Below are 18,271 nucleotides of genomic sequence, written 5' to 3'. Positions count from 1 at the left end.
TTAAAATGAAAAGGCAGATCACATTATATAAAAAAGGTACTACAGTCAACATTCAGTCTTTTTTTCAGTCATATCCAACTCTTTGTGACCCCATTTGGGGTTTCCTCTCCAGCTCACTTTACAGATGAGGAAATTGAGGCAAACGGGGTTAAGTGATTTGTCCAAGATTACATAGCTAGTGTCTGAGGCTGGATTTGAATTCCGCTCTTCCTGACTACAGGCCCAGTGCTCTATCCACTATACCACCAACAGTCAATATTATCAGGGATTAATAAACATACACCAAATGAAATAGCATCTAAATACTGAAAAGCACTGCATAGCTAAAATAATTGGGAACCTCTCAGAACTAGACTAATCTAACAAAAATATAAAGAAAAATTTTAAGTCCAGAATAGACTTTTATAAAAAATTATATACCATTAGTTATTCTGATTTTAAAGAAATAGGAAAAAGTCAGTATCCAAAAAAAAAAGAATTCACAACAAATGAAAAATAAAAACTAGTAGAAAATATGTTGACCAACTCCATCCATGCCCACAAAATTGACAACATAAAATCAAAAGAATATTTGCAAAAACATGAAATGACCAGATGATATAGAGAATCTGAATATGCCAATTATAGAAAAAGAAAGTGTAAAAGCTACAAATGGACTATCAAATGGAGAAAACCATGGAACCATATGAATTTACAAGTAAAATCAGTCTCAAGTATTCAAAGAATATTATACAAACTGTTTATACAAACAGGAAAAGCGATTATCAGATTTCTTCTATGATAAAAATATAGCCTTGGTCCCCAAACTAGTAAGAAACAAAACTGAAAAAGAAAACTATAAAGCAATATTGTAAGATATATTTATGCAAAAAAATTTAAATAAAATAAGAGGTTACAGAAAAGAAATAAAGATTAAACACTAGGACAAGATGGGATTTATACCAGGATTACAAGAATGATTTAAGGAAAATCATAAAAATAATATCAATCATAAAAACCATTTTAAAAAGCACAAAGTTACATTAATATATTCAAAGCCCATTTAAAAACACCAACAAGTATGGGAGTAAATGGATCTTTCCTTAATAAGGAAACTAGTATCTATTTAAAACCAAAAGGCAGTATTATATAGCTAGAGGCCTTTCAAATGAGAACCAGGATAAAGCAAGGATAGTCACTATCAATATTATTTGACAATGATAGAAATACTAGGTATAGCAATAAACAAATAAAATAAACTGAAGGAGGCAAAGAATAAATAGAATTATGAACTTTTTACATATGGCCTAGTAGTAAACCCTAGAGAATTTTTTATAATTAAGTGAAAACAATAATGGCAGCAAAATAGCAATATATATAAATTAAACCTACACAAGTAATCAGATTTTCTAATATAACAAACAAAACCCAAGAGGAAGTTCCACTCAAAATAACTACAGAATGTATAAAACATTTGGAATAAAATATCCACCTACCAAGACACAGAAACTATGTGAATACAACTACAAAATACTTCTTACACAAATAAGGACCTAACTGGAGAAACATTATTTGTCATATATCAATCATGGCAATGTAATAAAAATGAAAATACTAATTAAATTTACTTATTCAGTGCAAATACCAATAAAAAAGGATTTTTTACAGAGCTAAAAAAAAAAACATAAAATGTATCCGGAAAAACAAAAGGTCAAAAATCTCAAGGGAAATAAGGAGTAGAAAGTGGGAAATGAGGCAGTATCAGATCTCAAACTATTACAGTATCAGTAGCAATATCAGATCTCAAACTATTCAAAGTATTATTAACCAAAACTATTTCATGATGGTTAAAGAGTACAGAAGTTAATTTATAGAAGGAATTAGTTACCCCTTCACTGGCTACACCTTTCTCCCTCCCCAATCTTGATGTCTTGTAAAAACTTCAATTCTACGCTATCTTCTTTCAAGTTCCTTGTCTCTCTATTCGATTGCCAATCAAGTCCTGCAATGCCTCAACCCTGCATTACTCCCACTATCCACTGCCTTCATTCCCATTTGAGGGTTGATGCAAAGCCAGAGAAAATAAAGCTAGAGAAAAATCATGAAACCGGGCTGACCGTGTCCAGTACAAATTTATGTTACATAATCTGAAACAGGCCTTTGGTTCCTTATCCCACTTAACATAATGGCTTAAATCCATATATTCGGACAAAAGAAGTCCAGTTTTTTGGTTTATGAGCTCTAAGAAAGTTCACCATGACTGTCACTATCACAAAAGAGAACACAAAAGCACTGAAAATATTTTCAACATTCAATATGCTCAGCAACCATATACACAGGGCACTTGAACAATGAGGATCCACTATAAACAAGAAATCACAGCGAGCCGGGGGCTGCTGCGGGCCACAGGCCCCGGCCCCGGGTGAGCGGCTCCTAGTGCGGCGGCCACCCCAGCTGCTCACCATGCCGGCCAAGCAGCAGCACTTCCAGGAGCCTGAGGTCCGCTGCTGCAGAAAATACTTCCTGTTCAGTTTCAACATTGTCTTCTGGCTGCTGGGGGCTGTGCTGCTGATTATAGGCCTGTGGGCCTGGGGAGAGAAGGGTGTCCTTTCCAGCATCTCCTCGCTCACCCACCTGAGTGGCCTGGATCCCGTGTGGTTCTTCGTGGTGGTTGGGGGTATCATGTCCTTGTTGGGTTTTGCGGGCTGCAACAGAGCCATTCGGGCAAACACCTTCTTACTCAAGTTTTTTTCAGTGTTCTTCGGCCTCATCTTCTTTCTGGAGCTGGCCACAGGAATCCTGGCCTTCATCTTCAAGGACTGGATTAGAGACCAGCTCAAGATATTCATCAACAACAACATCAAGGCCTATCGGGATGATATTGACCTGCAAAACCTCATCGACTTTGCTCAGGAATATTGGTCATGCTGCGGAGCCTGAGGGCCCAGTGACTGGAACCTCAACATCTATTTTGGGGTTAAGTGACTTGCCCAAGGTCACACAGCTAGTAAGTGTTAAGTGTCTGAAGCTGGCTTTGAACTCAGGTCCTCCTGACTCCAGGGCCAGTGGTCTATCCACTGCGCCACCCAGCTGTCCCCCATAACATCTATTTTAACTGCACTGACTGGAACCCCAGCTGTGAGCGCTGTGGGGTGCCCTTCTCCTGCTGTGTCAAGGATCCTGCAGAGGATGTTCTCAATATCCAATGTGGCTATGATGTCCGGCTCAAATTGGAATTGGAGCAATAGAGCTACATCCACACCAAAGGCTGTGTGGGCCAGTTTGAAAAGTGGCTCCAAGACAACCTTGTGTTGGTGGCTGGGGTCTTCATGGGCATCACCATGCTCCAGATCTTTGACATTTGTCCGGCCCAGAATCTCGTGAGTGACATCAATGCGGTGAAAGCCAACTGGTGAGGGCAGAGAGGGTCACTCTGAGCCATCAGCATCCCAGCCTCAGAGGGTGGATGGCCCTGGCCAGGGCCACAGTCGGCTGTGTGGATGAACTCTGGGGGTGACTTTGGCAGGCCCACCTTGAGGGGTCTCCACTCAGCAGCACGCTCAATGGCCCTGGCACCCCTGAGCTGTTGCCATGGGTGGGGCTGCAGGGAGGGTATTTATATTTAAGTGACAGAGGACTGTACAGAGTGGGGATGGGGCATGTGTCCATGCTGGGGCCATGTCAGGGGCACAGTTGCCTATTCCCTTCCCTGGGCATACCTGTGAAGTTCAAAGATGATAAGGATTTCTGGGGTGGCTGGATGTCATGGAAACAGCTCCATGTAATGAGGGGTAGTGGGGAGAATAAAAGGTTCTAAATTGGGTACTTGTTTCTTGGTGTCCTGAGAAAGAAAACAGCACAATTTCCTGATGCTACCCAGGCCGTGGGGTGAGGGGGGATGGTGTGCGCTGGGGAAGGCTGGACTGGGGAGGGGTTCTACTGTTGTTCCCTCCCATCCTCGTGGAGACTAATAAACAGAACACAATAATAGACACTCTCAAAAAAAAAAAAAAGAAATCACAGAAGAATAGCATAATGGTATTAAAGGAAAAAAATTCATTGTTTAAAAAAATTTTTTTTAAACTTCTGAAATTTGTTATATGATACAAGCTAAAATATCCAAGAAAAATCATCTAGGAAGACTCAAAAACAATCACTACAGTGACTCCCTGTTTCTAATATGTTAGTAAATAACCTAAATTCTAAGATCTGCATACATAAGAGACACTGTTCTAACTAATATAACGAAGAAATGGTTGCTACATAATACTACTTATCAAAGTATCTGAACAAGAAATTGTCATGTCAAATCTAGTGTTTTACTCACTATACATTTAGTTTGAGAACATTAGAAAACTGTTTTGAAGATTTGTAGAGATAAAATGCTGAACTGGAAAAACCATGGTGTGGCCTATCAATTGCTCATGAATTCTAAGATTTCACCTGTGTCCTCTAGACAAGTCTCTTAACCTCAAATTTCCATATCTCTAGATCTGTCATCATAAAGATTTTGAAAGGTTTGAGAAGTAATCAAGACCTTAAAGCATTTGGCTCTGGCAATCATGAAAAGAGAAATGACCAATCAAAAGGAAAAAAAACCAATGGGGGGGCATAAAATTTGTTTCCATAACTAAAGCTTAAAAAACTAGAAACAAATTAGTAGGGAGTAAAGCTCTGAGCTGGAAAGTATCTGTAAATTTATCCATAAAAATTCCAGTGGTCATGTCATATAGTTGAAAGACATGAGAATCAGAATTCAGAAGGGTACTTAAGAATCCAACTAAATCAGAGGTTCTTAATCTTTTTTGGGCCATGGAACTCTCTGGCAGTCTGATGAAACTTATGGGCCTCTTCTCAAAATAACATTTTTAAAAGCATAAAAAAACATAGGACCTACAAAGGATACCAATTATACTGAAATACAGTTATCAAAATCCATTTTTTAAAAATTTACCCTTTCAAGGTTAAGAACTTGTGCTGATGATCTAAACCCTAATTTTATAGATGAGGAAATATCTACAGCCCAGATAGAAGTGACTTATCCATGGTCATGGAGCAAGGAAAAGAACTAGAAACCAGGACTGCTGACTCTCAAGCAATTGTTCTTTACGTCACATGACTCAGGTGGCATATTTGCACTTTACTAAGACTATGAGCTCAATTCTTGGCTTAGCACTAACTGAAACAGGTGCCTTAGTAGAGTAAGGCATTAAGCTTTACTCTGCTTCAGTTTCCCTAATTGTAAAACTGAGTGACTATCATGCCCTGACAACTACAGTAGGACCATATAGCTACCAAAAATGCCTGTAAGGGATTGGAAAATATTTTGGGAGCAACAGTACTAAATCTACTACTGTACTCACTGCTTTTGATACTCCATCCTTTGGTGATTTCAAAGACTTTGCTAACCAGGATCTTAATTTTTTTTTTTTTGTGGGGCAATGGGGGTTAAGTGACTTGCTCAGGGTCACATAGCTAGTAAGTGTCAAGGGTCTGAGGCCGGATTTGAACTCAGGTCCTCCTGAATCCAGGGCTGGTGCTTTATCCACTGCGCCACCTAGCCGCTCCCGATCTTTAAAATTTTACTGAATGATCCTGGCAAGCAGAATCAATTCCTTAGTAAGTTTAGACATATTAAATGACAGCCTAAAGCAATTAATAAAATGATTTCTCTGTGTAATGACCAAGTGCTTCCAGTATTTTTAACAAATTAAAATAATCCTTCAAGAAGTCTAGTATTGGGGTGGCTAGGTGGCGCAGTGGATAAAGCACCGGCCCTGGATTCAGGAGTTCCTGAGTTCAAGTCCGGCCTCAGACACTTGACACTTACTGGCTGTGTGACCCTGGGCAAGTCACTTAACCCCATTGCCCCGTTAAAAAAAAAAAAAGAAGTCTAGTATTGATACTAAAAAAATTTAGCTTTCCTTTTTACTTTGTAGAATACAACTTAATAAAAGGCTAGAAGCATGTTAACAAAAAAAGGTTAAAATCACGAACTGCACCTTCTCACATGATGTTGCCTCAGGATTTCTCAGTCTGTTAAGATGACAGCACTGCAATTCTTTTCCAATTTTGTATTCCCAGAGTCTCAGAGTACAATCCTACATATATTTTTAAAAGACAATAAGATTTAGTACTATAAATTTCTGTCCATTGCATTACCACATAAATCAAATTAAATTTTACATATTTGATGGAATAAATCCTCAAAAAGTTATGGTTTGTACTGGTCAATAAGACATTTAAATAAGATTTCTTATAAATACATAGAATCTATAAAAGTAACTCTCAGTTTTACAAATTTAACTATTGTAGATACCTTTATCAACAGTATAAATTACTTGCAACAAATGTAAAGATTACTGTGGCTATGTGCATAGTTTGGTACCACATACAACACAGAATGATAGAAAAAGATTACCTTTTCGTATGTAAAATGAGATTTTAAATGAGTAAAATTATAAAATTAGTAAGTTTAAAATTTTTTCATATAAAATGAAAATAGACTAAAAAGCATTAAGAGAAGATGTGAGAAAATTTTAGTAGAATAGTTTGTTCTAGTGCTAAACCAATAAATAATAAAGGTATCTCTCTAATTAGAAAAAAAACCAAAAATTGTTTTCACAATACATATTTTACAGTAGTGTGACTATTCTATGACTTTTCAACCAAAGGTAATCAAGACTACATTCATTATAATAAGATCATAAATTATTAATGTGTATGGCTTTATCACTGAATTTCAGGACAAAACCAATACTAACTATCTCATCCAATGCCTACCCCAATAGTTCTACAAACAATAAGTAACTTAATCAACATTTACTTATTGAAAGACCTGCATAATAAAATTTCCATTATTCATACCAAAATTCAAAGAAAACTTTAAAGCCCCAGGAAAAGAAGGCCTTAAGTGAAAAAACATGAAAATTTATGGAAATCAACAAGATAAAAATCAAGTAGAAAACAGATTATCAAGAACAAAAAGCCATAAGAGACAAAAACACAATTCTGGGTAGATAAAAAAAAAGTAGAAAAAGTGAGGCAACAAGGAAGAAAGTTTATGGACAAATGGAAGGCTTCTAAAGTGAATGAAACTATTTTTAAAACCTTGCTAATAACTCCGAAACCTTTATTTTGACAGAACTACAATTTAATGATTCCTTAAGATTAACATGTTTGTGAAAAATAATTATAATTATTTCGATTTATTTTGCAGTTGAGCTTTTGGGTACTATTTTCTAAGACAAAGAAGTTTATTAATATAAAAAAGAATACAATGGTAACAAACCTTAGAATTTCAATACTTCAAAAAGCTGTAATTTCATTAGTATTAAGTCTGCCTCTAAGTAAGCAGATCACAACTTCCCTATGAAACAATGAACGAGCTTTGTGAGTCTCTGTGGTTAAAAAATTTATCACTTAGTAATCAATCTCCAAAATTGTAAGGCTAAACCTTTATCAGGACTATACTCCAAGGCTTTTTCAGAATGCTAAGACCTGCTTAAGTTTGCTTTCTAGTCTCAGATTTCAAAACCTCTGGGTAACCTTGCATGACAGGGTGAGGTTTTCAATGGTATATCCTGGAAGAATAAACTTTAGTACCTTACTAAGGTAAGAATGCTACATTCTGGGGCAGCTGGGTGGCGCAGTGGATAAAGCACCAGCCCTGAATTCAGGAGGAGCTGAGTTCAAATCCAGCCTCAGACACTTGACACTTACTAGCTGTGTGACCCTGGGCAAGTCACTTAACCCTCATTGCCCCACACACACAAAAAAAGAATGCTACATTCTATATATTCTTATATTTTGCACCTCTGTGGAATCTAAATGTTTTGGAGATTCAGAAAGTCTCCTCATCTCCCTCACCTGAGATAATGATAGCATTTTTAGAACTAGTGATAGTAATCAACATAGATTAAGTCTGTGTCAAGAGCAACTAAAAGGGCCATGAAATTAATATTTTCTGTCTAATAAACTTCTAGAAACAAGAATTACAAGCTACTTCATTATCTTAGGGAAAAAAAAAACAAATACCATCTAGGAATACTGAACCAAAACAAAATACAAAAAACAAACAAAAACCCTGTCTAAATGAACCTCCAGTTTGTAGCATCAAACCACATATAGATCCTGTCAGTGCTTTAAAAAAAAAAAGAAGAAAAGAAATTATAAAAATACCCACCCCTGAAGTAGATAATAACAGATCTGGATGATTTGGCACCACAAATATTCTGCTCACAAACCTGATGATAAAAAGATTGACATAAAGATGTTAAACTTCTGTTAGCTATACTATCTGTGGAAAACATGCTCATCGGTTACATATCTAATCAGTTACAAAGCAAATAAAGACATAACTATTCTCATAAAATTACTTTCCCTTACCCAATAACTCTATCTCCCCCCCAAAATTAATAAAATCAGGACAAGAGGTGAATTATTTAGTAACTTGGTGAAAAAAATACATATATACAATTAGTATCATAGACTTTAGGAATAGAGGAGACTTTAGAGATAATCTAGTTCAACTCCTCCCTTCTCATCATTTTACAGTTGAAGATACTGAGGTCCAGAGAACTTAAATCTTACACATGGTCAAACAAATAGCAAGAGAACCAGAATTTGAACTCAAGTGCTCTAAGTCCAAATACAGTGCTCTTTTATCTACACCATGCTGCCTCCCATGTGTGTTATTCTTTGATGTATCCAAATAACACAAATAGCATTTAGATTTCTATAAAGGATGGTATATGCTGTCCTCATAACAACTGTTAATTCTCTAGAATAGTGATTCTCAAACTGTGGTCTGAAGGCCCCCAGGGATCCTTTTGTAGAGACCATAAGGTCAAAACTGTTTTCCTAATACAACTAAGACATTATTTCCCTACTAAAATATTCTTCCACTTTTCCAACTACATATTTGAATGAGAACAAATCTTCAACCAAAACAACATTCTCCAATAGTTTGAAGGCAGAAGCAGATAAGAGAAACCAACTTTCTTCTTTTAAGTCCATACAATAAGAAAATTTGCAAAAATAAGTAAAACGATATCATTCTTTTGGCTATTTTTTTTGAAAAGTGATTTTTCATGAAAAATATGGTAATTGTTTTAACATAATAGTTTTATTATTTTTAGTTAATAAATGTTTAAATTGTATAAATATCAAGAGCTATATCTAATATAAACAAAAGATCTTTTGGGTCCTCAATAATTTTTAAAAGTGGAAAAAAGTCCTGAGACCAAAAAGTTTGAGAACCACTACTAAAGATGACATCATCCTTCTTATTTCAGATTCACAATCATTAGCTCTATTGGAATAATTTTCCCCACATTTCTCTTCCTCGATCTAAGAAAGCTCCAAAAGTCTAAAATTACTTGAATGAGTATAAGATTTATAAAGACATAGCAGGGTTTATGAACAATACCAAAATCTGTGTGTGACAGGACAGTTTATTTCCTATTCCACAATCCAGGTAACAATTAATTACATGACCCTTTTTCATTTATACATGGATTTTTTTTTCCTCAACGAAAGTACTGCAAAATTAGACCAAAGGTCTATGTAGTTTGTTATTCTATAACAGAGTATTTGGAAAAGCAAAGTTGTCCACCTTGACTTCAAGATCAAAGGTTTAAGATATATCTGAAATACCTTAGTTCCTAAACATTTCAATATAGAGCTTAAATATATGAACTTATCAAAATCTTTTTTAAAAGTATTTTTAGTCTGTATCACTTCTTGAGGGAAATAAGTTTTATAATTTCACCACTTTTTTAAACCCTACTATCTTTTATCTCATCTAAACTAGCACTACCAATTATATAACAATAGATACAATAAACTTGTTCATGCTCAACTTGTCTGTTCATGATTCATTTATGTCAAGTTCGCTTTTAAAACTGACCCTCAGGGCGGCTAGGTGGCACAGTGGATAGAGCACTGGCCCTGGATTCAGGAGTACCTGCGTTCAAATCCGGCCTCAGACACTTAACACTTACTAGCTGTGTGACCCTGGGCAAGTCACTTAACCCCAATTGCCTCACTAAAAACAAAAAAACTGACCCTTGTGAATAATAGGAAAGTCTGGAAAACAGAACAGACCATTTTACTGAAAACAATTAAAGAAGCAATTATAATAATGGATGTAGAAAAGGCCTGACAAAATAAAACACCCCTTATATTAAAAACACCAAGAAGTGAACAATAGACCATTCCTTAATATAGTAAATAGCATCTATATAAAACCAAAATCCAACACTATATATTGTGGAACAAGGCTAGAAGCCTTTCCAAAAATTTCACAGGTAAAGTAAAAACGTCCATCAACGTCACTATTATTTAACACAGTGCTAAAAATGGTAGCTATAACAATAATACAAGTAAAACAAATTGAGAAATTAAATATTATTTGCAAAGAAGAAACAAAGCTATCACTTCTGCAAATGATATGATGGTCTACATAGAGAACCGAAGAGTCAACTAAAAAATTATTTGAAAAATTGATTACCACAGAATATTAGTATATTAAATGAACCTACATAAATATTTACCCTTTTAATGAGAAACCTAGCAGAAATAAATATCAAGAAAAATACCATTCAAAATAACCATGAGTGGCAGCTAGGTGCCTCACTAAAAAAAAAAATTTTTTAAAGCATGAAGTCAAAATAACCATAAAATACAAAAGCCATTATGCAATAAATTAGTCCTCAAATGTGAACAAACAGTTCTCAAATGACTCCAAAACTATTAACTGCCATATTTTTTCAAAGGGCTTCTAATAACCAAAAAAAAAAAACTGCGTAATAAAAACATTCTTGAGTTTTCATCTCACATCCATAAAATTGACAAAAAGTACAATAAATGAGAATAGTTGTGGGAAGAACAGACTATGAATCAGTAAAACACTTTTAGAAAGCAATTTGTATTACTTTATATAAATAAAGTGATTAAAATGTCAATACTTTTTGACTAAGAGATTCCACTATTAGACATATACTCTGAAGAAGTGACTGATATGAAGAAAATCACCAGAAGCACTGAAATGGAAACAAAGCAGATGCTTATCAATTGGGGAATGGCTAAACAAATTCTACTATATAAATGGAATATTTCTGTGCCATAAGAAAAAAAGATTTTGATGAACACAAAGGTCAGAAAGACTTACATGAAAGAAAAATGGAGAAATCAGAACCAGGAAAACAATATGTATAATGACTACAAGAATGTAAATGGTTAAATACACACATACACACACACACACACACACACACTAAAGATGACTTACAAAATTATAAAGAACAGAGAAGATACTCCCCTCCACTACTTTTCAGGTCAGAGGTCCATTGGTATGGATTATTGGATATAGTTTCAGACTTTTTCTAATATATTCAGCAATTTTGCTGATTTGGGGGGAACTTCTTTGAATTTTTTTCTTTAAAAAATATTCTTTATTTTATAGGATGGCTCTCTGTAAGGAGGAGAGGGAGGGATATTATAAGAAAGTTAGCAATGTAAAAAACTAAAAGATATCACTATCAATATTACTAAAAGTAACTACAGAGGCAGCTAGGTGGCGCAGTGGATAGAGCACCAGCCCTGGATTCAGGAGGACCTGAGTTCAAATGTGATCTCAGATACTTAACAATTACTAGCTGTGTAACCCTAGGCAAGTCACTTAACCCCAATTGCCTCACCAAAAAAAAAAAAAAAGTAACTACAAAATGTATAAAATATCACCAGAGCAGAAAAAAATAACTAAAGAAATATTATTTGCTCATTATTAATCAGTGCCATAAGAATCAAATCATGAATTATTTTATACAGTTAGGGGGAAAAAAGTAACAAAAATCATCTGAAGGAAGAAAACGTCCAAAATCTTGAGGGAAATCCACCAACACCAGATCTCTACTTAAACTACAAAGCAATAATCATTAGAATTATTTAATACTTGTTTAAAAGTTAAGTTGTTCAGTAGAGCAAATTAGGTATACAAGTATAGAAGTACTATAGTAGAAATCTAGATGATGCAGTGACTAGAGTAGGGGAACTGGCATCAGGAAGATCTGAATTCAAATTTTGCCACAGAAACTTACTAGTAGTGTGACCCTGGTAAAGTCACTTAACCTCCTTTTGTCTCTTCTGCAAAGTGGAGATAATACCACCTACTTTCCAGAATTACAACAAATATGTGATAAAATAATGTAATTTGGCAGACACTCAAGGGCCTCACCTGATTGATTTAGTATTGTTTGTTTGGATTGGGTGAGAATGGGAAACTAAGTACCTACTTAAGGATGACTGGATGGATTCCACACCTGGCTGGCCCTGAGGCCCTGAGTGATGTGTTGGTGTGCTCCTGATATCAGCAAGAGACCACTTTCAACCAATCAGCTTGAAGGACCTCCCCTTTGGGGGATGGAGAGAGGAACTAGGAAGGGGTCACTAGCTGATGGAAGAACTCTCTTTTTGGTGAGGAGGAACCAGCATAGTGGCAGATGGAAAACAGGGGGGCCCCTCTTAGTCATGGGCTGCTAGGAAAGGAAATTGCTTTCTTTCTCTCTGGCTATACCGAATTAGATCTGAGCTATGATTTCCATGCTATAAGGAATCTGTTCTCAATTTCTCTCTCTTCACTAACTTATAATATATATTTTAATAAAATTTTAAAAGCCTAAACTCTTGCTAAATTTATCAGTGATTTCAGCCGGCTTCTCCCCAAGACTGGGGGGTGGGGTGGGGGGCAGATTAGAACCCATGATTTAGAATTTAAACAACACTGTTTTCCTGATGATGAATCATCTTCAAAAAGATCAATAGAATTCTGCTGTGAATCCATCAGGATCAGTAGTTTTTTTCTCTCCCTTTGGTAATTCCTTTACAATTATTTCTATTGCATTTTCTGACACTGGATTATTTAAGGTTTTTAAAAGGTTTTTGTTGGTTTAGGTATTTTGCATTTTTCAAAGTATTCCTCTTTTTTTGGCAGTGTTATGGTAGTATATAAATGAGTAAGTTTTGATAGCATTTGTATTTCTTCAAATTTTGTTATGAATTCATCTTGTTCATTTGATGATTGGACATTCTCCTCCCATCTTTTTTAACCAAATTGTGTAAAGATTTTTTCATTTTATTAGTTTTTTCAAAAGAAAAAAAGTCAGTACTTAATTTTATTTATCATTTCAATTAGTTTTGGGCTTCCAGTCTATATATTTCTCCTCTAATTTTTAATATTGCCTTTTCAGTGTGCATGTTAGAGGGGTTTTTTATTGCTTTTCTAAAATTTTTTAATATACATTAAGTTTATACACACATACAACCATTCCCCAACAGACAGGTGTTTAAATAATTGCAAATTTATTGACAGCTATGTGAAAAAGTGCTCCAAGTCACTAATAAGAGAAGAGCAAACTAATACAATCTTGTGGTTTCACCTCACACTTTGCAAACTGGCAAAGGTGTCAAAAGATGGGAATAGCCCCCTTCCCTCCCTCTCAGGTTCACATATATCCTGAGATAGCAGCAGTATTAAGGGAACTGGATTTCTAGGGCAGGAAAACTAACCATGGTGGAAGAAAAGAAAGGAAATAAAAGGTAAAACATGAAACAAAATAGCAAAAAAAAAAAAAAATCCAAAAACAGCACTGCAACAGAAGAAAAGACAAGAAATTAAAAATAAGTGAGAAGAACCTGAAGAATCTAAGGAACTTACTTATAGAACAATAAGAAGATAAACCACTTAAGAAATTGCAGGAAATGGAAGGCTTGCAGTTAGCAAAAAGGAACCTTTTGGGGACAGCTAGGTGGTGCAGTGGATAAAGCACTGGCCCTGGAGTCAGGAGGACCTGAGTTCAAATCTGGCCTCAGACACTTAATACTTACGAGCTGTGTGACCCTGGGCAAGTTACTTAACCCTCACTGACCCACCCAAAAAACTGCTTTAGGGGGCAGCTAGGTGACATAGTGGATAAAACACTAGCCCTGAATTCAGGAGGACCTAAGTTCAAATCTGGCCTCAGACACTTGACTCTATCTGTGTGACCCTGGGCAAGTCACTTATCCCTCACTGCCCTGAAAAAAAATATAGAAAAGAACTCAAAACAATGGTGCCCTCTATATGAATATAAATATGATGGAAAAGTATCACACCAAAAGAAATGACAAATATAACAGATTCAGAGAAATATGAATTGATGCAAAATGAAATGAACAGAATTGAGTGGAAAAATTTTAATGCAGAAATATGTTTATTGTGATTGTACATATATAACCTAGATCAGATTGCTTGCTATCTTGGGGAGGGGTGAGGGATGGGATGGAGGGAGAAAAATTTGAAACTAGAAATATTATAAAAACAAATGTTGAAAACTATCTCTAAATGTAACTGGAAAATAATACAATATTTATATGGAAAAACACATGTTTTAAGCTAATAACTAAATAAATTAGAACAGCTACCCAGTAATCTCTTTATAATCACTCTGCAGTGAATCATACTTTGTCTTACATCAAAAATTATTGGATTTTGTTCTAATAGGACACTACTTAATCAAATAAATAACCACTCTCTAAAAAACATGGTTAATTAACATAAACAATCAGCAAGTAACACTAATTTCAGAAGAAACTCCAAAGCAATACTTATTGTCCATTTATCAGACTTATCGACATGAACTGGAAGGCTAGGTTTCAATGGAGTGAAGCTAAAAAGGATTAAACTAGTAAATTGGTTCATGGCATAAATACTGTAATTTCCTTGGACAACAAAAGGAATGATTCACACATAAATTCATACATGAATTATGATCAAACAAAAGCAATGTGGGGTTTGCTTTGAAATGAAAAGACGTGTTCAATTCTTAGCTCTAGTATTTACTAGCTGTGCAACCTTGTGTAGGCCACCTAACTTATGATCTTCACTTTGGTTTACCAATAAAATACCTAAAACTACTTACATTACCTACTTCACAGAGTTGTGATAAAAGCACTTTACAAACTGTAAAACATTGTACAAATGTGAAGTATTAATACAACTTTTATCAAATGTGAAGGACACTTTACTTACTCAGTATGACCCAAGCAGAAAGACTCTATGTTGTGTGGTGCGGCAAACAAACTAACACGGATTTTCTCATCTCTGTCAGCTGTGAGAATGTAACGGTCATCAGGACTCATGGCCTCCATAAAAAGAAACAAAAAATTCATTTCACATAAACTCAAAAGCTGTTGACTTCTTACCAAGCAACAGAATAACAGTTTAAAATAACAAGTTGGCTTCTCTTTCTCTCACTTCTAAATACAGGTCCCCCAAAAAATCTGTCCCTCCTTCCCCTGTAAATCTCTACACTCTCTCCCTAAATGATTCCACCCAGTCTAAAGGCTTCCATTATCATTTATATGCAGACAACTCCCAAAACTACATCAATCAATCCAGCATTTTTTTTTTTTGCTTCTATTATGTGCCTGGCACTGTGTTCAGCACTGGAGAAACTAAGACAAAATCAAGCCAGTTCCTCCCTTTAAAGAGCAATCTTCATTCTGTCTCCCACCCCTGCAAAAGGGGAAATAATAGAGCTAAAATCATGTATCAATCAAGCAAAACAAATTCCTATATTGGCCATGTCAAAAAAAAAAAAAAATCCACATTCTGACTTCATCAAGTCTCTATCAGGAGGGGGCCAGCATGCGTCACCATGAGCCTTCTGGAATTGTGAGCAGTCATTCCACTGATCAGTTCCTAAGTCTTTCAAAGTTATCTTTATAATATCATCACTGTATAAGCTGTTCTGTTTTAACCCACTTCACTCTGCGTCAGTCCATACAAGTCTTCCCAGGCTTCTCTAAAACCACCCCCTTCATCATCTCATACCACATTGTATTCCATCAGATTGATAAACACCATCACTTGTTTAGCTTTTCCCCAACTGATCAGCATCCCCTTACTTTCCAATTCTAAATACCTTTGTATATCCTTCGAACTTATTTTGTTTAGGACTAATTTCAATCTAACCTCTCTTTACCTTCTTTCTCTCCTGTTACCCTGTTGAGTGAAATGTATTTTTTTTTTTGCGGGGCAATGGGGGTTAAGTGACTTGCCCAGGGTCACACAGCTAGTAAGTGTCAAGTGTCTGAGGCCGGATTTGAACTCAGGAACTCCTGAATCCAGGGCCGGTGCTTTATCCACTGCGCCACCTAGCTGCCCCCGTGAAATGTATTTTTATACCCAACTTGTGTATATTCTTTAGTCCTTTAACAAGTTCAGATGAAAGTGAGGTTCAAGCATTGTCTGATCCCCCCCATGCCTTCCATGTTTGCAGTCTTCTTGCCCACCCAAATTATGTGATTGATCATTCTTTCCACTTTTCTTCTTCCTCTGCCCACTCCCTGAAATATATTGCTTTCCCTGTTCCTTTTCATGCTTCTTTTAATATCAAAATATAACAAATCCATTCCCAGGTCCTCTGTCTTTTTAGACTCTCCCTATATCCCACATGATGATAGGATTCTGAGGGGACACATGTATCATCTCCTTATGTTTGAATGCAAATAGTTTATCTTGTGATATTTCATTCGTGTTTACCTTTTTATATTTCTCTTAAATTTTATATCTGTATTTAAAAGATTTTACAAAGTACTAACCTTTTCAACAAGTGAGCATGGAAGTCTTCCATTTAATTTTAGGGTTCATTTTTTCCCCTAAAAAAAACAGGTTTTACTGGGTAAGTTATTCTTGGTGGTAAATCTATATCTTTTGCCCTCTGGGCTTATTCTAAGCTCTCCAATCCTTTATTGTGGTACCTGCTAAATTTTGTGTGATTTTAACTATGCTTCCTTGGTACTGGAATTCTTTCTGGCTGCTTGCAGTAATTTTTTTCTTTGGCCTGGAAGTTTTGGACATTGGCCACAATGTTCCTGGAGTTCATTTTGAAGTTTCTTTCAGCAAGTGACTGGGAGATTCTATTTTCAATTTGTCCTCTAGTTCTAAGAGATTTGGGCAGTTTTCTTTTAAGATTTTTTGAAATATACTGTTAAGGGGCAGCTAGGTAGCATAGTGGATAGAGAACAGGCCCTGGAGTCAGGAGGACCTGACTTCAAATCCAGCCTCAGACACTTGACACTTACTAACTGTGTGACCCTTGGCAAGTCACTTAACCCCAATTGCCTCGCCAAAAAAAAAGAAAAGAAATATACTGTGACGGATCTTTTTTTTTTTTTAAATCATGGCTTTCAGGTCATCAAATTCTTATTTTTTCTCTTTGACCTATTTCCAATCTCCATTGTTTAGAAAAGAGTTTCCTTATGCTTTCTTTTATTTTTCCAGGTTTTTTAACTTTAATATTTCTCATTGTCTTATATAGTCATTAATTTCCATTTGTTCCATCCTAACTTCAAGGAGTTTGTTGCTTGGATAAGGTACATACCTCTTGTGCCAAAATGCTATTTCCTTTTTCAATTGTTTATACTATAGAAGAACTTTAACATACTCTTTTTATTTAACAACATATTTTAAGTAAAAACAAACAAAAAAAACAAAAACCTTCGTCTCTTCCAGGAATTCTAATTAAACTTGTACCCAAGCTATGTTTTTCTTTGAACCTTTGTAGGTAGGTTGGAGTCATTCTCTTCTTCTGAGATCATGTCTTAAGGGTCCTTGTCACCATAACAGGTCTTTATATGGTGGAATTCTTTTTTGTTTGTTCATTTCTTCCACCTGCTTCCTAACTTTGGAGTCTGCATCCTTCTTGTGAGAATGTCTAGGCTTTCTCAGGGTGTTAAATGTTGATTTATTCCAGGATTAGGGATAGCTTAGGTTGATGACCTGAAAACTTTTAGTGCTCTTGAAGTATTCTGACCCAGGGCAAAGTTAAATCACTGCCCTCTTGGTCTCACCTGGGTTTGACTCTAAGCAGCACAACTAAGATCTTGCCCTAGTTGTAATTCCAGTAAAGTACTGCTGCACTCAGCCACTATCAGTCAGGGCTAGAAAGCTCTGCTGTTTCAGAGTTATGGAACTGTAGGCTTCATTTTGTTCTGATATTGCAGCCCTAGTTATTCCATTGCAGGCTTCAGACTAGGCTGGAGGTTATAACTAAGATCTTGCTCAGTTTCTGGGATCAGAACCACATAGCCATTGCGTGCTTCTCAAAACTGTTCTTTGTTTGATAACACTCCTAACCTTAGAAAAGTCCCCCTTCCTCACTCTGCACTGAATCACTGACCTGAAATTGGGTAGTGAGCAACAAAGTTGCCCATTGGCATCTATTTCTGACCCTGTGCAAGGCTGAGC

At 35.8% G+C, this 18,271-nt stretch overlaps 1 protein-coding gene and 1 pseudogene across 3 annotated transcripts in view; one reads left to right on the top strand and one right to left on the bottom strand.

Moving 5' to 3' along the window:
- WDR4 (WD repeat domain 4) overlaps nucleotides 1–18,271 on the bottom strand; it is a 46,259-nt gene that overhangs the window by 9,906 nt on the left and 18,082 nt on the right. For all 3 annotated transcript variants that reach the window (XM_043998977.1, XM_043998978.1, XM_043998979.1), the window contains exons 5-7: nucleotides 15,050–15,162; nucleotides 8,165–8,225; nucleotides 5,982–6,080 (exon numbers count right to left, since the gene is read on the bottom strand). In XM_043998977.1, coding sequence (XP_043854912.1) covers nucleotides 5,982–6,080; nucleotides 8,165–8,225; nucleotides 15,050–15,162 — 273 coding nt within the window. The remainder of the gene's footprint in view (nucleotides 1–5,981; nucleotides 6,081–8,164; nucleotides 8,226–15,049; nucleotides 15,163–18,271) is intronic.
- Nucleotides 2,443–3,395, top strand: LOC122751814 (annotated as a pseudogene).

Source organism: Dromiciops gliroides, chromosome 3 (genome assembly GCF_019393635.1).
Source record: "Dromiciops gliroides isolate mDroGli1 chromosome 3, mDroGli1.pri, whole genome shotgun sequence".
Classification (NCBI taxonomy): domain Eukaryota; kingdom Metazoa; phylum Chordata; class Mammalia; order Microbiotheria; family Microbiotheriidae; genus Dromiciops; species Dromiciops gliroides.
The sequence above is the reverse complement of the archived record's forward strand: the minus strand, read 5'-3'. Positions and strand labels throughout refer to the sequence as shown.